Source organism: Oryx dammah, unplaced genomic scaffold (genome assembly GCF_014754425.2).
Source record: "Oryx dammah isolate SB20612 unplaced genomic scaffold, SCBI_Odam_1.1 HiC_scaffold_25, whole genome shotgun sequence".
Taxonomy (NCBI): Eukaryota; Metazoa; Chordata; class Mammalia; order Artiodactyla; family Bovidae; genus Oryx; species Oryx dammah.
Window position 1 is genome coordinate 72,516,021 of NW_024070209.1, and position 22,511 is coordinate 72,538,531.

The 22,511-nt window shown below is 55.5% G+C and overlaps 1 protein-coding gene across 2 annotated transcripts; it reads right to left on the reverse strand.

The window, feature by feature from the left end:
- Positions 1-1,732: 1,732 nt before the first annotated feature.
- On the reverse strand, positions 1,733-17,562 carry GAREM2 (GRB2 associated regulator of MAPK1 subtype 2). 2 transcript variants are annotated; one of them, XR_005718354.1, is made up of 7 exons: positions 17,416-17,562; positions 14,331-14,471; positions 7,739-7,869; positions 5,769-6,821; positions 4,651-4,814; positions 2,253-4,125; positions 1,733-2,156 (listed from the first exon to the last, which is right to left on the reverse strand). XR_005718354.1 is itself a non-coding variant. In XM_040224471.1 (6 exons), exons 1-6 carry the CDS (start codon positions 17,525-17,527, stop codon positions 3,105-3,107), a joined length of 2,622 nt encoding a protein of 873 aa, XP_040080405.1. In that variant the 5' UTR covers positions 17,528-17,562; the 3' UTR covers positions 1,733-3,104. The 2 variants fall into 2 exon arrangements, 1 of the variants encoding a protein (XP_040080405.1); XM_040224471.1 differs by having other exon boundaries at positions 1,733-4,125.
- Positions 17,563-22,511: the final 4,949 nt, after the last annotated feature.

The following is a 22,511-nucleotide window of genomic DNA, read 5'->3' on the forward strand; positions in this document are numbered from 1 at the left end:
TAAGAGAGAAATTGCGGTGATGGAGAATGGCCTTCGATCCCTGGGTCTGGAAGATCTCCTGGAGGGAGGGCACAGCAATTCACTCCAGTATTCTTGCCTGGAGAATCCTTAGGAACAGAGGAGCCTAGTGGGCTACAATCCATAGGGTCGCAAAGAGTTGGACACAGCTGAAGTGACTTAGCATGCATGCACGCACATGTAAAGGCTTTGGCTGGGCTTCTGCTTACAGTGGGGAAGAGTCCTGGCTAAACCAAGCAGTAGGAGAGGTATGGAGGGCCAGCGTGTGAGAGAGACTCCTTTTCCCAAACTGTATATCCTCAGTGGACAGTTTTACCCAATTCCTTTCTTGGTATAACTCATTCACGTGCGTGCTCAGAATGTTTATGGAACGTTGGTATTAGGCAGTTGTTCAGTTGCTAAGTCGTGTTCGACTCTTTGTGACCGCACAGACTGTAGCATGCCAGGCCTCCCTGTCCCTGTCTCCCGGAGTTTGCCCAAGTTCCTGTCCTTTGAATCGGTGATGCTGTCCAACCCTCTCATCCTCTGTGCTAGGCAGAGGAGGTAATGCTTTCCTGGTCAGTGCCTCCTGCACCTCAGCTGCCCGAGAGCACAGAAGGTAGACAATGCCCAAACACCTACCACCGCCTGCATTCGACTGACACCTCCACTCTTGCCCGCCCCCTGCCCTCTGGTGGAGTAAGTTCCTGCACTTGTATTCTGGCAGAAACAGTGCCCAGTTCAGGTAAACAGCTCTGCGGCTCCTCTCTGGGTCTGGCAGAAGGATCCACTGAATGTACAGAATTGTAATTTAGGTCCCATCACGCTGCACCATCCTGACTTGGAGATGTCACCGATCCCTCCTACCTCTGCTCCAGCTGTGAGCACTTCAGTATCCCCCCTGGTCCCAGTTCTGCTGTGGGGACCAGCAAGTGGGGAGTTCAGCCCCAGCTCTACCCAACACTCAACAGTTGGCTGCTAGGAAGCCAGACTCTTAACACCAAGGCATCTCCGAGTTGGAGTTTTCAGGTGACCCACAGAAGGTAGAGAACTGATCCTCTACACCAAGGCCAATAACAGGCTTCCGGGAGTAGGGGCGGCAGTGTCAGGGAAAGGGTCTGAGCAGCCTCAAGGCAGGCTTTTGGACAAGACAGGAAATTAAACCTGGGTAGGAGCATGGGGATCTTTCCACCCAGCAGCCCTAACTGTGCTGTGCTTAGTCACTCAGTCGTGTCCAACTGACCCCATGGACTGTATGTAGCCCGCCAGGCTCCTCTGTCGATGGGATTTCCTAGGCAAGAATACTGGAGTGGATCCATTTCCTTCTCCAGGGGATCTTTCGAGCCCAGGTCTCCCGCATTATAGGTGGATTCTTTACCATCTGAGCTACCAGGGAAGCCCAATACCGGAGTATGGGTAGCCTATCCCTTCTCCAGGGGATCTTCCAGACCCATTGCGGGCAGATTTTTTACCAGTTGAGCTACCAGGGAAGCCCCAGCAGCCCTAGGGAGGTGTGTTGAATTACGCTGAAACATTACTGGGAATTCAAGGTTCTTATAGTTTTGGGACAGGTGAGGGGTTTTCAGAAAGGAATGAGGGCCGCTCTATCAGCTGCCTCTGAGGAACAGGTGGGCCATGTGCATAACCATTTCCAAGGTCCTCCACTCCCCAAGGGCACAGACAGCATGCCAGTCATTCCCCACGGCCCTCTGAAAGAACACAGTTCCACCCGCACTGCTCTTCAGTGGTCTAGCATTTATTTCACTAGCCCTCGAGGACTCACTAAGTGGTCCCAACATCTCAGCATCCCAGTCTCTGTGCTCTGACTCCCCTCTGTGCTGAGACAGCCTGCTCAGGGCATGAGCGCTGGCACGGCTTCTCTACTCTTAAGACAGAAAAACAGAGGAAATAAATATCTAGATAAGGCAGACGAGAAGGCTGACACTCCTGGGCCTGATACTAGGAGAATTAGTGTGTTCTGGTAAGTGAGACAGAGAAGAGCTCAGGGGATAGGCGGTTGGACATGACAGCCAACCTGCTCTGAGTGCCGGCACATGGCCATGCTCAGGCTTCAGGGCACAAAGACCTGCTCGGATGCAGGTGAACAAGTGCAGGAGGGCTCAGCTCCAAGAGGATAAAAGTAGATTTTCCCAAGCCACCTGCACCAGCGACAGAAAGCCAGGGAAGGACACCAGGTGTTGCAGGAGTCACGGGATGGGGCAGGAGACCAGTGGCAGTGATTGAAGGCCACCCACCTCGGAATCAGGGTGCAGCTGCCCTTAGAATCACCTGCCCTTCCATAGAAATAGAGTTGTCATGGACTGGACCCAATAGGCAGGACGGAGGGCTAGATGCAGCGAGATCAGGGCAGAGGCCAGAATGCTGGAAACATGGGGAGCAACTGCCTCCCTCACCAGGTAAGTGGGTCAAGGGCAGGGCTGTGGCCTTCCAAAGGCATCACCTGAGAACCAGAGCCCACAGGTGGAGCTCTGCGGCGCGGTGGCTCAGGCTTGTACGCGATAGACCTGTGTTCGGGGCCAGGGACCCAGCACATGGTAGAGCAGGGGGGACAGCAGGTAAAGAGGGCATCCCAGAGATACAGAAATCGGCCCTCCGACTCTGAGGCAGCTTGGGGCAGAGTCCACAGAGGACAGCGGGCACTTGGGGAATCTGTGCTTCAGTGGTGGGCCGTCGTCTTCCCTCGTCTCCGGCCTGCACCTACAAGCTGTGGACTGAGTGCAAGCTGTCTGGGGAGCTCCACGGCAGGACGGAGGGAGTTGTTAGGTCACCACAAAAGCCAGCTTCTGGCTGCCCCGTGGGAATCACAGCCCTGGGCACCCTGTTCGCTGGTGCCTTCAGCCCCTCCCCCATGTACTCTGCACACTCAGAGGCAAGAGGCATGCAGGCATCTGGCCGAGAGGACACCGTTTCCCAGCACGCCTCCCCTGGATTCACTCTCCGTGACTGCAGAGCAGCTGCAGTCCTGGCAGAGATTCTCCCGGCGGCAGGCCCTGCCCCGAGGAGGGCTGTCCCCCTGCAGAGCCAGGGCTGGCCCCCCGGGGGGCTTCTGGGCCAAAATTCCAGTCAAGCGGCCCCAAGCCGGAAGGTCAGATTTTGGGCCGCCAGCCTTTGATGAACTGCATGATCTTCTTGACCTGCAGCTTGGTCAGGCGGAAGTCATCTGCCAGGATGTCCTCACTGAGCTGCACGAAGATGCTGCCGTCTATGCGCTCTCGGGCAAAGAAGCTGACCACGTCTTCTGAGAGCCCGATGAAACGCAGACTTCGGGAGACCTCCTCCAGGGAGAGTGCAGAGAGGTCAGCGGGGGGCTGCCAGGAGGTGGCTTCTCGGCCTCCCCAGGCCGTGGCCCCATCCCGGGGGCTGGCAGGAGGCCCTTCGAGGCGCCCCTGGGTGAGGAGTCGTGCTCCACCAGCCTCGGGGCCCTGCGGGGCCACCGGTGACAGTGGGGTGGGGCCCTGCCGCAACACCAAGCCTTCAGGCTCAAAGGCCTTGGGGGGTCCAAGTGGCGAGAGGCCGGGCCCAGGTGCCCCCACGGCTCTGGGCTCCTGACAGCGCAGCAGCTCAGGCTCTGGAGAACTGCCCCGGCCCAGCTCAAAGGGGTCGAAGGGCTCCAGGGAGGGTTCCTGCCACTCAGAGGAGGAGGAGGAGGAGGTGGGACAGGAGGAGGCAGAAGCTGCCGAGTAGGCCTGGCCTGGAGAGCCCAGGCCTGGGGAGTAAGCGGGGCTGGAGGTAGCCAGGGGACCTGAGGGAGCTGCAGGCCCGGAAGAGGAGGCCGCTGAAGGGCCCGTGGGGTAGGCAGGCCCGGAAAAGGGGTTAAGAGCTCCAAACGGAGCAAAGCGTTTCTGGGAGTGGGAGGGCTTGAATGGAGGTGGGCAGCTGTGGTAGGTCTTGGCAGGGGTGTCAGCGCCCAGGAGGGGGGCAGCTCGACTACTCAGGGGCTCCACAAGGGCCCGGGAGGCCTGGCTGGGCTGCGTAGTCGACGGCAGGGGGCCTGGGGGTGGACGGCTGGAGGACTCGCCCACCTTGCAGTCTCCCCAGGTGCAGGGGTAGCAATAGAGGGAGTAGGCATCGGGTGACGGCGAGCCACTACCACTTCGGGACCCCGCCCTGCAGACAGAAACACAGACACAGGCAGACAGGTAAGCAGAGCAAGAGGGAAACGTGATAGGCACACACCTGTGCCACCACAAACCACCATTCCGCCAGGTCACAGAGATCTCAGCCATGCTGGCCCGTCCAGCCCCCAGCCCCAAGGCCTGAGACCCTCTGGGATTGCTCTATTCTTCCCTCTGGCAACCTGAACTCCAGGAAAAACTGAACTGAACTACACAGAAAATTTTCAATGGCAAGGAGTATTCCATCCTAAAGCAGATCTCAGTCTGGAAGGAAAGAGAGCCACACTCCCACGAAGTCATCATCGTTTAGGTAAGCAGCCAACTGAGGCAGGAAGCCCCAGACCGCAAGGGCCCCTCCCTCAGGTTCGGCTCAGCAATATGCACCCTCCAAACCCGGGGGTCTGCAGTCTTCCTCTTCCTCACACTGGCTCCCCTCCCCGCCCTCTCCCTGTCCCCCTCCCCTGCTTCCATCCACCTGAGGTGGCCCAGGACCCAGAGAAGGAAGGGAGGGGCTCACCCATCCTGGAGGCCAGAGGAGTAGTACGAGAGGCTGGAGCTGGGGGAGTGGACGGGCTGCAGCTTAGGGAAGCGTGGGGGCACTGGGGGGCTACCCGAGAGCCGGCCACTGCCACCCCGCGGGGGCACAGGAGGGGCGTTGAGCAGGCGACACTCCTCCTTCACCTGCAAGCACAGGGCCATGATGCCACCCCCTGTCCCCAGGCAGCTGGGCAAGGGGGTTGCCTGCGACTGACCCACTTTGCCAAAAGTCAGCCTTGCTACTCAGCCACCCACCCCAGCCCTTCTCGTCATCTCCAGCCTGTCAGACTCATTGAGAGTCCACAACACACACAACTGTCCCCTGTGGCCTTCGAAATCCATCCTGAATGTAAGAAGAAATGGAGAAGTAGAGAAAACAACAAGTAGACATATTCCTTCCTCAAGGAAAAGGAGAGAAAGAAGACGACAAAGGTGTAATGAGAAGAAGGGAAGGAAAAGCATCTGCCATCTGGATCCCTTTCTTATGGGTCAAGCACTCAAAGTGGACTCCATGGGATATTAATAGGTGCTGTATATAGTCTGTGGACAAGTCCTGTTGGAAACTTCTGTGTTAAACCCAGATGAATGGGTTTCTGACCTGCAGGACTTCTCAGAGCCTAATAATAAACAATGGATACTCTGTGGCTCCAAAGTGAGGATGGGGAGAGCTGGGAATCAGACTATATTCTCTAAACTTTCTTCACCTTAGACCCTTCTTTTCACCAGACAATTTAAAGGAGACTTTGTTCTGTGGAACCTTCTGGGTAACGCTGTTCTAGGCTTATCCCATACTCTATGAGGCTAGGGACCTGCTGGTATCTTTGTCCCCCAACTCCCAAGGCCACCGTCCATGGTACCCCTTCCTACAAAAGCGCCTGCGTCTCTTTCCTCTTTTTTTTCTCCCCCCCTCCCCACCTCTGGCCACCCTCTGTCGCACACCTCGGGAGCTGGAGACCGAGATGCCAAGGCAGGGGCCCAGGAGAACAAGTTTTCCAAACCCAAACCCTGCCCCGTGGCTGGCCACCTCCCTGGAAGGCCAGGCCCACAGAGCTCAGCGCCCGGCCTCCCACCCTCCTCGCCTTCACCGCCTCCACTCACCGCCTCGGATTTGGGAGGCACCGGAGGCGGCGCCGCCTCGGGCTCCAGGCGGGGCGGCCCGGCGGCTCCGAAGGAGATGAGGTCGGGCCCCGGGAGCGGCCGGGTCCTGCCCTCGACTAGGCCCTCGGCTGCCTGGTGCGTCCACAGCTCCTCGTAGGGGATCTCCGCGGGCGGCGCGGCGGGCTCCGGCCCGCCGGCCCAATCAGGGATCACGTACTCCTGGTCGCAGTCGCCTGGTGGGCCAGGGCCGGGGGCGCGGGCGGGCACGAGGGCGCGCGGGGGCGCGGGCAAGCAGAGGCGCGCGCGGCGCGGGCTGGCGCAGTCGTCGGCCAGCTCGGCGGGCGCCTCGCGCACGGCGGTCGAGTACTCGTCGGGGTCGAAGCGCTCGCGGCAGTAGGAGGCGCTGTCGCGCACCAGGCGCTCGACGCGCGGGTCCCCGGCCAGGAGGCCCTGCGGCAACGCGAAGCGCGGCGTGTTGGTGAGCAGCAGGAAGTGCAGCGGCGCCGGTCCCTCGCGGCGCAGCGCCAGCCCCAGCACCACTGTCTTGGAGATGATGCTGACCAGCTTGTAGCAGTGGCCCTCCCGCACCGGGTGCAGGTCGTAGGGGTTGCGGGGTGGCCGGCTGGGCACCAGCACGTTCACCGGGAGCCGCACGCGCTCGATAATGGCGCGCACCGTGTGCTCGCCCTCCTGCATCTGCAGCTCCAGCGGGCTGCGCGTGCTGAAGCGGCCCTGGCACTGGAAGGGCAGGCTCAGGCTCTCGTTGGTGCGGTGGTTCATGCAGATGAGGCAGGGCATCTTGCCTTTGATGGGCCTGGCGCCCCCGCCGCCACCCGCGGCCCCCGCGCCCCCCGGGCCGCCGCTACCGCCGCCGCCCACCCCGGCCAGCGCTCCGGCCCGGCCCAACTTGCGCAGCAGGGTCGTGAAGCGCGAGCGCTCCTTGGTGGTCTTGGCGCACAGGATCTCCGCCTGCCCCATGAGAGTGAGCTCGTCACCCGCGTGCAGCGTGAAGTTGTACACCTCGCTATCCTCGCTGAACTCTCCTGACACCACCTGGGGATCCCAGAAGCAGAGGGAGGCCTTAGCCCCAGCCAGGGAAAGCCAGTCCGGGGACCCAGGAGGGCAACCCTCCTTCTGGGGCTTTCCCAAGATCAAGAGCACTGGACTGAGGACATGCATTCTGTAGAGGCCACGTGGTCACGGTGGTGCAGCCTCAGAGTTACCTCTTGGAAACGTAATTATTTTATTTGCTGTAAGAATTGCTGTAAGGATTAAATAAGACTATAAAGTGTTAATCGCTCAGCCATGTCTGACTCTGTGACTCCATGAACTGTAGCCTGCCAGGCTCCTCTGTCCATGGGATTTCCCAGGCAAGAATACTGGAGTGGGTTGTCATTTCCTTCTCCAGGGACAGGACTGGGTCTCCCACATTGCAGGCAGATTCATTACTATCTGAGCCACCAGGAAAGCCCTAAATAAACTTTATGTATACTGAAATACTTTGAAAATATTCAATATACAGCAATGCTTGTATTTTTTACAATTGGGCAATAATAATCCTCCACCTATTCAATAAGACTACTCTGAAGAGGAATGAATTGATGGATAAGAAAAGGGTTTGTAAACAGTAAAGAGCTATCTGTACATTAAGTGGGGGACTGTTTGCACTCTATGTCTCCACAGCCACCACCCCCACCAGTAGATGCTAGGATGGCTGCCCTGAAAGTTCTCCCAAGTCAAGCCATGAACCTCCACACACACTTCCTGCTTCCCCACCTTTTGCAGGAAGTTTTTGGGCCCAGTTCCAGGAAGTTCATACACCTAGCCAAAGACTTTCAGGGGGCTGCCAGAAGCCACACTGTGACATTTCTACCTCTCAGAACCTAATGGGAACCCTCCAACCAGGGTCAGGCTTCCCCCTGAGGATAATGGAACCTGGAGGCACCATGTCCAGTGCAGAAAGGACTGACCTTGACACTGAAGGTGATGGCTTCCATCACAAAGATGCGATCAGGAAAGACGCTGGCCACCTCCTCCACGCTGCTGAAGTATCTCACTGGCTCCCGAACATCCCGGGCCTGCTCTAGGAGCTTGAACTTCCCTGCACAGGAGAGAACGCAGGCTGCTAGGGTGGGCCTGCTTGCTGGGAAGCCTAGTCTGCATCCTGAGAGGCCTCATGGTCCCCACATCTTTTGCCCCTCATCTCAGCCAGTCCCTCTGGCTCAAGTGGGCAGAAGGGCAGGTTTGCACTAGTGGAAGCTGGTCAGCTGGTTCAAGACTCAGCAGGTAGGTGAGCACAGATTCCTACCTTACCCAGTGGAGAGTTTGTGGCTGTGTGACAAGGCCAGCAGCTGTCTTGCCTAGAGAAACTCAAGGGCAAACTGGTACCCAAACACTTGAACACCAACATTAGTGTGGCAATGGGGATGCTGATGCCTAGCTTGGTCCCAGCCCAACTCTGATTTGCTATGACCCAGACAAATCCCTTCCCCTCTCAGGGATTTTGAATCCTCATCTGAAGAAGCTGGAGCAGATGTTTGCAGGCCCTGTCTGAATCTGGCCTCCCGTGTTAGCTTTAGATTGCTAACCCACACTGATGCAATGGGCAAACCAGGGCCCAGCTCCAGGCTTTGGAGACCCAAGGAGAGCCACTCTGACTCCTGATCTGTTCCCAAACCCTGCTGTGGTCCAACATCCAGCGCCACTGTCCCAGAGGCCTCAGATCTGAGCCCAGCAAGCTGCCTCCCTCAGATGAGGTCTTCCCGATCTGCAGTCCAAGGCTGTGTTTCCACTGGCTCAGCAGATGCCCCCAGAAGACACAGGCTTTAAAGAATGATGCTAATCTGTAACGCTGACAACCCTCTGTGTTAACTGTCTGGCCTTACTGGCCACACACCTTTCATGTGCCCACCTTGTTGTTGTTTAGTTGCTAAGTCGTCCCCACCTCTTTTGCAACCCCAGGGACTGTAGCCCAGCAGGTGCCTCTGTCCATGGGATTTCCCAGGCAAGAATACTGCAGTGGGTGGCCACGTCCTCCTCCAGGGGATCTTCCCGACCCAGGGATGGAATCCGTGTCTCCTGCATCAGCAAGCAGATTTTTTACTACTGAGTCACCTGGGAAGCCCCACGTGCCCACTTATATGAGCACAAAGACAGGCTGTGAACCAGGCTGGCATCCGGCCTCTTTTTAGGCCTTACACAGGAGGAAGAGAGTCTTGTATAGGTTGAGAGAAGACAAGGTGACTCTAACTTCTGCAGTGTTTCTGGTGGTTGCTGCCTATTACATTCATTTATTCATTCCACAAGCATTTTATAGAGCACCTACTGTGTGCCAGACACTAGCCTAGGCCCAATGAGGGGGGCAGATCTGGGTAAGATATGATCTGCCCTCAAGATACCAAATCCAGATACAGTGTGTGATAGCAGGGTGTGATGGGATGGCAGGATGGCTACAACAGACTCAACAAAAGACGAGGAGACCACCAAGTTGGGGGAAATCTGCCTGGCAGTGAACCTTACAGAGTGAACATTCCACACAGTACAAACGGCTTGAGTCAAGACACATGGTCACAGAAGCAAACTGCCTGCCAACATGGTGAGTGCCTGGGGAGTAGGATTGGAGGGGGGTGATGGCGGGGTGAAGCAGACAGCGACTGGGCTATGAAAAGCTCTGAATGCCATATGGTAGGACTTTATTCGATAAGAATGAAACCCACTGGAGTGTTCTGAGCAAAGAAAGACCAAGATCAAAGATGAACTCTATAAAGATAACAGGGACACTTAGGTAAATAACCCAATAACGAGTTCTGGAAAAGAGCAGGGGCATCAGCTGAGGGGAGGGCAAAAAACAAACAGAACAAGGGGTACAGATTCCAGCAGGGAGCCTCATCAGACTGCGGTGACTGCTGAATGGTGAGGGAGGAAGGGCTTGCAGCTACCAGCCTGGTCAGAAATGGAGACAGCAGAGCTGTTAACCAAAACTGGGACCCTGTAAGGAACCAGTGGGGAGTGAGAGAGTCAATTCCTATGCAGGTTGATAAGAAATCTGGGGGTGCCCAAGGAGAGAGGGGTCTGGGGATCTCAAGGAGGAGAAAAGGACAAACTTCTTTTTTTCCTCTATGTTCCTTAGTCACATAAAACGTTTTTTCCTTTAAGAACTGATGATTACACAACAAACAACTCAGTTTAAACTCTGTACTAAGGATTATATGACAACAATGTATCCTGCTTGAGGACAGTTTCTCCTTCCTGAAAACCTGGCTAATCCTGTTATCTTAAAATGTAAATTATGGGAGTGGGTCTAGTAAGATCTTTACAACCTTGAGACATGCTTTTGATTTATTATAATAACTAATTTACATAACTCCTGATGTCTATGTCAGAAGCTTTCTCTGTCCCTTCTCATACTTTAATAAAACTCTGCTACACAAAAGCTCTTGAGTGATCAAGCCTGGTCCCTAGTCCCAAAGCTAAATCTTTGGAGATCACAAATTCGACACCATGCACCGTAAGCTATCAGGAAGTGAGGTGAAGTGAAGTCACTCAGTCGTGTCTGACTCTTTGCAACCCTGTGGACTGTAGCCCACCAGGCTCCTCCGTCCATGGCATTCTCCAGGCAAGAGTACTGGAGTGGGTTGCCATTTCTTTCTCCAGGGGATTTTCCCGACCCAGGGATCGAACCCAGGTCTCCCGCATCATAGGCAGATGCTATCAGGAGCATGGGCCAAACTGGGGAGGCCAAATGAGGCCCTGCAGGTAGTGCTCCTAGGGCAGGCAGGCCTTGGGGAAGTGTAGTCAGAAGTAACAGACCACCGGCCCAGAGGAGGCAGTGTCAGCTGTGGGGCAGGCCAGATAGCTCAGGGAAGAGGAAGAAAAGAGGATCCCAACCCATCAGGGACCCCCTTCCTAGAGAAATCCCATAGTGTACTCCTAGCAGGAACACACACAGCATTGTATATACAGCATGGGGGTTGTGGTGGGTTCAAAGCCCAACCAGAACCCAGACAGAGACACCTGTCCTAATGCAGGGTGTGCAGAGCAGATAGCCCTGGGCAGCGCCTGCAGCGTCAACATCTAAGAGCAGGAAAAAGGAGAATCAAGAGAGGGGGAAATGCCCAGAGAAAGCCAGAGGGAATGCACCCCATCCCTAACCCTCACCCTGCTCCAACCACTCTGAGACCCTGGTGGGAAGAGGCCTCAGATGAGCCACTGCCCTAGAGGGCAGCAGGGATACCCTGGGGAGGGGACGGAGCAGGTCAGGAATCACAGGTCTGCCACCATCCAAGAGTGGCCCCCTTCCCTCATCCAGTCGCCGCCCCCATAACTACACACAACCACCCCCACCCCCACCACCAATTCCAATCAGCCAGTCAGGGAGAAATGCCCACTGCCCCCTGTGGGGAGAGCTGGAGCCAAGTCAGGGCTAGAGCCGGGGGAGGATGTGGCAGGAAAGATCAATGTAACCATGGTAGCCAGCACCACCCCCTCCGCCGCAGCCTGAGCCCAGCACCGGTCATCACTGCCGGGAGGAAGGAAAGAAGACCTCTAGGGAGTGATGCTTTGGCCCCTGGAAGCCTTCTCCTCCCTCTGCGGCCCCACTGGGGGCAGCTTCCTCTCCTGCCTTCCCCCTACAAGAGACAAGAGGTCTTCCCCCCACCCCGACCCCCGCGGCTCCAGGGACCGCCCCACCCTGGCCTGCCCCTCCTCCCTGCCCGAGACTCCCAAAGCACATTATCGCGGTCCTGACCGTCCCTTCCAGCCTGAAGCTGGGTCTTGTTTGTCAACGCTCCCTGCCAGCAGCTGACCCAGAGCAGATACTCCTTGAAGAATGGTGGGTAAATGCACAGACTTGACAGTCGGACAGACCTGGTGCCACCTGCCACCTGTATGGTCTTGAACAAATTATTTAATCGCTATAGGCTTCGGTTTTCTCATCGGTAAAATGGAAGCATACAACTTGGCTCACGCGGTGCTGCGCAGGGTTCCGAAGGCCGGTCTCCCTGCCTCCCCCGGCGGTGAACCTTGGCCTGGAGACCCGGGTCTCCCGCAGCGCCCCACTACCCTACTCGGGGCCAGGCACCGCCCTGAGCGCTCCTTCCCCCTCCTTCCCCCACCCACCCCGCCCACCGCGGCGGCTTTCTCCAAGGTCCGCAGCCTCCGCCCCCGCCCGCCCGCCAGCCCGCGCTATTACTAATTCATTAGGAGGAACCAGCGTCGGGCTGTGCACTCAGAGCTTCCTCGTTAACCTGCCGGCGGCCTCTCCCCCTCCTAGGGGGCTTCGACCTCCCCAGCCCCCGCAACCAGGCGGGGCAAGAGCAGCCCACCGGAAAGATGGGTCAGGGATGCGAAACCTCGGCTAGCCAGCTGTCACCCCATGATCACCGCCATACACAGTCAAGGGGCCACCAAAACCCATGGGGGGAAAGAGCCAGGAGCCCCGTGGACCCACAGTTCCCTAGGAGACTCTGGATCTCGGTTTCCCTGATTTGTTTTGGTTTTTATTGGCAGCGGATCTTATTCCCCGACCAGGGATACAACCCGCGCCCACTGCAGTGGAAGAGAAGAGTCTTAACCAGTCCCCCAGTCTTTGCTTTTTTGTCTCAATGAGATGACCTGGGACTTTTCCCTGGACCAATGCCAAATAACCAGGCTGGGAAGTTTCTAGCTTGGGCAGGCCTTTCCAGGGGCCCCAGGACAGAACCCCAGGCCAGAAAGATACTTGAGTTTCCTCATCTTCAAAATGGGGTGTGGGGACTACAGGAATACAAGTCCACAGGGTGTTGTAAAAAGCAGAAGCCCTGTAAAGGGTTTGGTCCTGTCCCACTGACTCAGGGGAGAACCAGGCAGGGCCAGAGGGGGAACAGCAGACCTGTGAAGAGCCTTCCCAGCTCCACGGATTCCAACCTTTGTTGCAGAGTGAAAGTAAAAATCGTTCTGTCATGTTTGACTCTTTGCAACCCCATGGATTATAGCTGCCAGGCTCTTCTGTCCATGGAATTCTCCAGGCAACAATACCAGAGTAGGTTGCCATTCCCTTCTCCAGGGATCTTCCCAACCCAGGGATGAAACCAAGTCTCCCTCATTGCAGGCAGATTCCTCACTATCTGAGCCACCAGGAAAGCCCTCATTGGGGGTGGGTAGCAGTTAAACACAGAACTGATCTAACTCCTAACTCCTGGAGCTCTGTAAGACTTCCTCAGAGGGTTGCTGTGAGGCTGTGATGGTTCCAAAGCTCTGCCCAGTGTCTGGAAAGCAGCACACGTTGATACACAGGAGCTGTGGGCTCCTGGGCTTGCATAGGGGCATCTCTGGGCTGACGGCCACCAGTCTTGCACCCTTCTCACTCAGGGAACAGCAACCCTGCATCCCTGATGTGGCAGCCAAGAATCGAGATGCCTGGGTGCTAGCCCTTGCTCTTCTGCTTACTAGCTGTGTGACCCTGGGCAAGTCATTTCCCTTCCTAGGCCTTCTGTTCCATCCTGTGTAAAATGAAAGGGCTTCTTTTTTTAGAAGCAGAATCCTTTCTTCAAAAAAAATCTTTAGGACATCAGTATCACATATAAAATAGATAAAAGTAAATATTCATTGTTATTGTTTAATTGCTAAGTTGTGTCCAGCTCTTTGCACCCCCCTGGACTGTAGCCCACCAAGCTCCTCTGTCCATGGGATTTCCCAGGCAAGAGTACTGGAGTGAGTTGCCATTTCCTTCTTCAGGGGATCTTCCCGACCCAGGGACCAAACTCATCTCCTAGGTCTCCTGCACTGGCAGTCGGGTTCTTTACTACTGAGCCACCAGGGAAGCCCTGGTCTCTAGCATAATTTTATTAAGTTTTTAAATTTTAGCATTCACTTAAGAGTCAATCAATGGGGACTTCCCTGGTGGCACAGTGGTTAAGACTTCGCCTTCCAATGCAGGGGGATCCCTGATGGGGAACTTAGATCTCACATGCCTTGGTGCCAAAAAATCAAAACATGAAACATAAGCAATATTGTAACAAATTCAATGAGGACTTTTTTTAAAAAAGTCAATCAATGAAAACAATAAATTTAACACAAACATCGAAAAACAGGACTAACGCTAGCAGATGCAGCCATATAATCAGCCTGGGCATCCCTTTGTTTCTATGTCTTTGGGTTGCGCAATACTGAGAGAATCCTGGCAGGAGATATTTTCTTTGAGAGTCTGTACAAAAACGGTTAATGAGGCAGATTGTGGTACACACCAAATGTCTCTAGTCAGAGTTTAAGGTTTGACTGGTAGTGGTAGGAGAGTGTGGACTTTTTTAATCATTAGTTTCAAATCTACTTTAAAATGGGAATCAAAGGTTTGCAACCAGAAACCCGGGGCTTCACAGAACAGTACTGAAACCACTGGACCCTAACTCTAACCCTAACCTTAGTCACCACCACCCCCACCCCGCCCCCGCTCATCAGCCATGACCTTGCACATCCCTGCAGCTCTAAGGAAAAGCCAGTCACCAACATCCAGTGCCCAAGACTTCCTGCACCCATCCCCCTGCCTACATCCCCCACTGGCTCTGTGCCATCTGTCCCTGGGCACACCTGGGTACTGCAGGGGGATGTCAATCTTGGGCCCGATGACATAGTGGCCCTCCTCCAGGGTGTGGGCTGTCACCGTGGTCCACTGGCGGCAGGAATGAATGAGCAGGATGTCTCGCTCACTGACGCCCTCGGCATACTCCCCTGGGAGGGGGCAGGAGGACAGAGAAGGGAGGAGAGAAAAGAGAACATTAGGAGGGGCAGAGAGACAGAGTGACCTCCTCACCGAGACACCGCCCGAGGACAGCTCCCCATGATCCCTGTCCAGGCCAGCAATGCTCCAGGGACGGGCGCTGCCAGCTGTGAGCTCGGGGCTGAATCAGGCCCCGTCTCTCAGGGTTCAAGCTTCCGAAGGGGCCCCAGCAACCAACCCAGCCTCCATCCTGCATTTACCATTCGACTGGACTGCCTGCTGTCCCAGGGCGTGTGCTGGAGCCAGGGACTCCTTCCTCCAGGAGCCCTCAGGCCCAGGGGGCGGGAAGTGGGGAGAGATGTGAACAGAGGATATGGGCCCAGTTTGAGGCACTGAATAGAGGCAGTCTGAGCTCTCACAGAAGAGGCAGCAAACCAGTTGGCGGGGAGAGGGGCAGCAGGGAGGATGGAAGACAGTGCTGAGCAGCAGACACTTGGGCTGGACCTCAGAACCACAACTCACACCAGCAGAATTCTCAGCCCGGAGTCAGCTCCTGGGCCAGGAAAGGAGGGTCTTGTTGGGGGCCCAGAGGGCTGAGAAGGGGTTGTGCATTTGGAGCCCAGAGCGGGGGTCACTCGGGTCAGGAGAATGGTGGAGCTTAGAGGAGCTGATTCACGGCTCCCTTGGGGAGCCCTTTCCTTCTTGCCCACTGCCACAGACAGGCTCCTTCATCCAAGGGACCCCAAAGGAGAGGGAACATTTGGGGTCTCAGATACCCCCTGGCCCCACCTCAGAGAAGCTGCTTCTTGGCATTCCCTCCCAGAGCCCTTCACCTCCCAGTTTGTGGGACACAGTGATGAAGGCCAGAGTTGGGGGAGGAGTGGGGGGGTGGATTTAGAAGCGGAGGAGGATAGTCCTGGGGGAAGCTGAACCGGGGCAAAGGTGTTAGGAGGGGCCTGGGCCCCAGAGGCTCCAACCCCAGCAACAGTTTCCAGGAGAGCAGGAGGCTGGCCCAGCTTCCAGGAGGCCTTGGAGCCGTTTCCTGGATGCAGCTGGTGGGTAGGGTGGGGGTGGGGAACGCTCCCTCCAACACAACTTAATAAATTTCTGCCACCCAACCAAATGGGAAATGGTTTACTCTGATGGTTGGGGACTCCCTGAAGTATGTGCATTTGATGCGGGGAGGGGAGTGGAGGGGAAGATGTGTTCAGGACCTTCAGAGAGGGCCTGGCTCTCACCACGTGTACGTGTATATCTGGTTGGGGGTGTGGGGCTTTCTCCTCAACTCCTCAACCTGGGGCAGAGAAAGTTCTCCTACTCCGTAACCTCCTCTTAGAGCTCTCTTAAGCCCCAGCCTGCCCTTCCAAGGAATGCAGGCCACAGCCACATAGGACACACTCCAATCATAGATCAAGGTCACCAACAGTGGAGTCAGCACAGCCAGCTGGATCACAGCGATAGGGGCTTGTCACCCCTGTGATGCCGCTCAGTCTCACAGTCACACTAATGCACGGGCCAAGACGTACTTTTGATCACATATTCACAACTCACAATTTTGACAACGAAAGGCGACCACAGCCATAGCCACCACTGCCACAGACAGACGGCTGGGCCATTACACCATGCTTCCCTTCATTCAGTCAGTCCTTCCATAATCTTTGTCAGGCAGGATGCCCACCTCCAGGAGCCCGAAGCCCAGTAGGAGGACAATAAACTGACCATTGTAACGGGTGCACAGCAGGAGACAAGACAAGGGGCCAGGGGTCAAGGGAGCCCAAAGGAGGCCTGCCTGTCCTCAAAAAAGCCCCCAGGAGGGGAAGATGCCAAAGAGGATGCGTGGGAAAGTGGCCAGGCACGACCTAGGACCAGCATATTCCATTCACATTGCAGACACACACACGGCTTTGCTGTTGCCATCGGCATCACACGCTGATGATGGGCAAGAACAAGACACTAGACAGCCAGGCACCTCTGCCCGACGGCCCGGGCACAGATGCTTCACGGGGCCCACTCCTGGACACGCTGACCCTCTGTACCCACTCCGGGCCGCCGCGGGTCGGCGGAGAGGCTGCTGGCCCCAGCGAAGAGGAGACGAGCCTGAAGCCGCGGGCCGCATTAGCATTCAGGGAAGCGAGTGTGCCAACGCGGGCCAAACCCCTATTCTTCTCACACACAAAACCCCCGGCCTGGCTGCCAGCCCCGGCTCCCGCCCCTCCCCCAGCCAAGCGGCCCCCTTTTCCTGAAACGGTCCCCTTGCTCTGGGCAGCCTCCGGGCACCCCTCTCGGGCCCCCAAGCATCAGCAGAGCAACCTGGGCCCCCGGGGCCCCAAGGAGAAGTGGAACAAGATGCGGGAAGGGCCGGGGGTGGGGGGTGGGGGGTGGGGGGCTTGGGGGCGCGCCCGGAGGGAGGACTCGCTCCTTCAGGCCCAGAGGTGGCCTGCCGGTCCGCGGGGGCGGAGGCTGCCCACCACCCCCGGGCCGCGAAAGGAGGGTGCGAGAAGAGTCCCAGGAGGGCTGGGGTAGGGGTGGGGGGCGGCGGCAGTGTGAAGACAAGAGTCCGAGGCCCAGGGATGCGGGAGGATCGAGGTGAGAGGCCAGAGACAAAGAGACGGAGGGGGGCGCGGCTCGGACGGGGGTCCGAGGGCGGCGAGAGAAGGGGGTGCACCGACGGGACGGGCTGGGTGACTCCGCCAGGCTCCGGGGTCCAGCGGGGCCGAAGAGCTCTCTCCGGGGCCCGGCTCCAGTCCCTGTCCCAGGTTTCTGTCCCTGTGCCCGTCCGCGGGGCCCGGGAGGAGGCATCCCCTCGGTTTCTGGACCCCGGGTCTCCGGGGAGGCGCGCCGGGAACGGAGCGAGGTCCGCGCGGAGGAGCGGGAGGGCAGGGGCCGCATCCTCACGGCCTCGCTGGCACCTGCCGGGAGAGCCCCCGCGACCCCTCTCCCCAGCACCCCCGGTACCTGGCCCGAGGCAGGCGAGCGTGGGCAAGCGGCAGCGGCTGACGATGAGGTCTAGCGGGAAGGCGCCCATGCTCCAGCGCAGGCCGGCCAGCCCGGCCGCCAGCTTCTCCATGGCATGGGAGCCCCGGGGTCGCCGTCCCGGGGCCCCGACGACCGGTCCCGTGCGGCCCGGGCTCCCGTGCCCGCCGCCGCCTCCTGGGGCCGCCGCGGCGCTCCCCGCCTGGCCGCCCGGCCCGGGGCTGCGGGCGTCACGTGGTCGGCCTCCCCGCGGGGCGCGGGCCCCCGCCACCCGCCCCTCGCCCCACCTCCCGGCCTCCAAGTCCCGCCTCCCCGCCCGCCCGGTTCCCTCGTCCCCTCCCCGAGCGTCCAGGTGACAGCCGGGGACCGGCGACCCCAGGCGGGCGCCCGGAGGGTAATCGAGGACGCGAAGCGGCATCTGCGGGGTTGGCCTCCCCTTCCCCGGCCAGCGTGTTGGGATCCCCGCTTCCCCGCCACGAGCAGAGCCAGTCCGAGCCCTCGGCCTCCGGGAATCGCCTCCCGTCCCACTCCGGGTCTGGCTTCGCTTCCTAAAGCTTCTGCCCATAATTCAGCCGCTGCGATCCCAGACTTGTGTCACCTCCAAGGTGATTGCTGCCTCCAACACTCGTATCACCTCCAGATTCACACATCCTGGCAAGGCCGTCTTATTAACCCCATTTTACTGATGAGCAAACTGAGACTCAGAGAGGTCAAGTGGCAGCTCGATTTGAAGCCAGGTTTGACTACAAGTGGCTTCCTTGATAACTCGGTAAAGAATCCACCTGCAATGCAGGAGACCCGGTTCGATTCTTGGGTAGGGAAGATCCACTGGAGAAGGGATAGGATACCCACTCCAGTATTCTTGGGCTTCCCTTATGACTCAGCTGGTAAAGAATCCACCTGCAATGTGGGAGACCTGGGTTCAATCCCTGGGTTGGAAAGATCCTCTGGAGAAGGGAAAAGCTACCCACTCCAGTATTCTGGCCTGGAGAATTCCACGGACTGAATAGTCTATGGGGTTGCAAGGAGTTGGAAATGACTGAGTGCAAGTCCCACTGCCTTCCCAGGTAGTCTCCTAAGCCTAATACCACCCCTCTGCCCTCACCAACGGAGAAGGCAATGGCACCCCACTCCAGTACTCTTTCCTGGAAAAATCCCATGGACAGAGGAGCCTGGTAGACTGCAGTCCATGGGGTCTCTAGGAGTCAGACTGGACTGAGTGACTTCACTTTCACTTTTCACTTTTATGCATTGGAGAAGGAAATGGCAACCCACTCCAGTGTTCTTGCCTGGAGAATCCCAGGGACGGGGGAACCTGGTGGGCTGCCATCTGTGGGGTCACACAGAGTCAGACATGACTGAAGTGACTTAAATGCCCTCACCAAAGAGCACTTTCCAAGTTCTCAGCCCTTTCTCACTGATTGTCACCAGTCCTGTGAGCCAGATAACTCCAGCGTAGACCCAGGCTGGTGCTGAAAGGGCTCCATGGAAGCTAGTCCTCAGCCTGGGTACCCACCCTGCAACACATACACACAAACCTTCTCTTCAGAGATGACTGACATCCCACATATGGTGACCTGAACCCTAAGAAAGATGGCACCACATAAAATGGACACAACTTCTCAGCCAGAAAGGACATTTCGCGTCACTGTTCAATCTCCATCTTTTGCAGAGGAAAGAAACGGGAGACGCCAAGAGCAGAAATGCTTTGTTCCAAAGGTCACAGAGCAGGAAAAAAACAGAGCTCTGACTGGAAGACAGTTTGTCATCCAAACTGGGACCCTTTTGAGAGTGAAGGAAGTGCTAACAGAGACAATAGGCATAAACCAGGATTGCAAGTGTAAAGCAGGGTCGGGGCCACCCTATCCCTGAGAGAGGCTTCTGAGCTCTGATGTAGATGCCACATCACAGCATTGCTGGTTCACTTCAGCTGTAGACCTCAGTCTCCAGCTAAGCCCTGCTACCCACCAGAGTGATTCACAGGCATTCCATTTCAACCATCACACTTGAATTTGGTCCTCTTTTATTTTCTATCCTAACTAAGGCCACCACCGTTCACCTGGTTCCCCTCACCTGGAACTCTTCTTAGTCCTAATATCCAACTGGTCACCAAGTCCTGGCAATTCTGCTTCTGGCCCTTCCTCCTCTCTGACTCTGCTGTTGCAGCCTGTCTTCAGTTCCTCCTCTGATCTTCTTTCCTCCCTTTGTATTTCATACCGAAGTCATTCTGGATTGGGGCCGAATCAGAGACCACACAGGTGTGAGACATCAAACAGAGCTACCTAACTGGTTGCTACCTGGTTGCCCACCCTCTAATTGTTATAGAATGTTCCAGAACCTTTCTAGTGCTTTTTAATCATTGGCAGATCTCCAGGGACCTCAAAGTGCCCAAACATATACATCTCTTCATTTGTTTAGGGGTCAAGAGTCATGTAGGAAGGAACTCAGCTTCTCGCAGATCTGTCCCTGGGCTGAGACTGCTGGAAGGCAGCTGGCAGCACGGAGCGCAGGGAAGCACCTGGAGGGAGGAGGATACTCACAGAGAGGCCAGAGAGGGCAGTGGGCCTGGAAGTGAGAGCCAGGGGCCTGGATGATGTGTGAGGCTGTGCCTGAGTTTCACCTCTGGGAGAGTCTATGTAGGGGACAGAGAGGTCTGAGGGGAGGAGGCAAGAGCTGGTTCACTGGGGTCCCAGCTGCTCTGCTACGGGTTCCCCCTCCGACAGGGTGGGTGGTGACAAGCAGAAAGGAGGACATACTGGAGGTCAGGGATTTGGAGGAGGAGGCCGGGAAGTGGGGCTGGCCCTGGCAGAGGCTCACTGTTGGCCCAGAGGCCAGGCTGTGGCAGAGGCTGGCCAAGCTGCCCGTGAGTGGGCAGAGTGGTCAGTGGAGTAGAAAGATGGTGAAAGTGGGCAGTAGCAGCTTGGGTTATGTGTAAAACAACTCTACTCCACCCCATCTAAAAGGACTGATGAACTTCGCTGAGCCCATGAACTCCAAAAGGGCAGAGAACATCTGGCTAAGCACCTCTGAGAAGTCTAGGAAATGGTGTATCCAATTTTTCTTTCAGAAAATTTTATTTTTTAAGATTTTTTTGATGGGCACCATTTTTAAATCCTTTACTGAATTTGTTACAATAGTGCCTCGGTTTTAGGTTTTGGTTTTTTGGTTGTACAGCATGTAGAATCTTAGTTCCCCCCGCCAGGGATCAAAATTGCACCCCCTGCATTGGAAGGTGACATCTTAACCCCCAGGAAAATCCCCGGAAAATTTTAACTGTAAACTAGAGATAATAGTATTATGAATCCCCCTGTACTCCTCTCCCAGCTTCAACATTTACCAGTCCATGGCTGATCTTATTTATTTTTCCTCCTCATAGAATTTTTTAAAAATAGCTTTATTGAGACATAATTCACATACTATACAATTCATCTATTTAAAGTGAACGATCTCAGTGTTTTCAGTATAGTCACCATACTGTGCTACCATCACCATGATCTAATTTTCAAACAAATCATCCTTCCCTAAAAGACATTGCTAACCATTAGCAGTCTGTCCCTTTCCCCAGCCCTCCCCCATCTGTAGACAATTTCCAGTCTAATTCCTGACTCTATAAATTTGTTGTTTCTCTACATTTTCATACAAATGGAATAATAAAATGTGTGGTCTAATATGACTGGCTTCTTTCACTTAGCATTAAGTTTCAAGTTTCCCCCACGTTGCAGCATGTTTCAGTACTTCATTACTGTTATTGCTGAATAATATTCCAGTGTATGGATAACCACATTTTATTTATTAATTGATAAGTTGATGGATATTTGAGTTGTTTCCACTTTTTTGGCATCATGAATAACACCACTATGAACATTTATGTACACGTTTCTGTGTGGACATATGTGTTCACTTCTCTACCTTGTGGTGGAATTGCTGAGTCGTATGACGTCTTGGGTGTTCATTGGAAGGACTGATGCTGAAGCTGAAACTCCAGTACTTTGGCCACCTCATGCGAAGAGTTCTCATTGGAAAAGACCCTGATGCTGGGAGGGATTGGGGGCAGGAGGAGAAGGGGACGACAGAGGATGAGATGGCTGGATGGCATCTCTGACTCAATGGACATGGGTTTGAGTGAACTCCGGGAGCTGGTGATGGACAGGGAGGCCTGGCATGCTGCAATTCATGGGGTCGCAAAGAGTTGGACACAACTGAGCGAATGAACTGAACCGAACTGAACTGATGGCAACTCTATGTTTATTTTTATTTTTTTGGCCATGTTGAGTGAAACGTGGGATCTTAGTTCCCTGACCAGGAATTAAACTTGTGCCTCCTGCGTGGGAGCACAGAGTCTTGACCACTGGATTGCCAGGGAAGTCCACTCTGTGTTTAACATTTAAGGAATTGCCAAGCTGTTTTCCAGAGTGACTGTACTGTTTAACATTCCCACCAGCAATATATGACAGTTTCAATTTCTCTGCATTCTTGCTGATGTGTATTGTTTTTTTAATAGCCATTCTAGAAGAGTTGACTCATTGGAAAGGACTCTGATGCTGGGAGGGACTGGGGGCGGGAGGAGAAGGGGACGACAGAGGATGAGATGGCTGGATGGCGTCACTGACTCAATGGACGTGAGTCTGAGTGAACTCCGGGAGATGGTGATGGACAGGGAGGCCTGGCGTGCTGCGATTCATGGGGTTGCAAAGAGTTGGATACAACTGAGCAACTGAACTGAACTGAACTGAACTGAACTAGTGGATTTGAAGTGGTATTTCACTGTGGTTTTGATTTATTAATATATTTTCCTTAATGACTAATAGTGCTGGGTATTTTTCCATGTGCTTATTGGATATTTGTATATTTTCTTTGAAGAAATGAAGATTCAAATTCTTTGCCTATATTTAAATGTCTTTTTATTGCTGAGTTGCAAACATTCTTTATACATTCTAGATATAAGTCCTTTATCAGAGATATGATTTGCAAATCTTTTCTCCCATTTGGTGGGTTGTCTTTTCACCTGATAGTTTTTGGCAGCACAGAAGTTTTTGCTTTTGATGGAGTCCAGTTTATCCATTTTGTTCTTTTGTTGC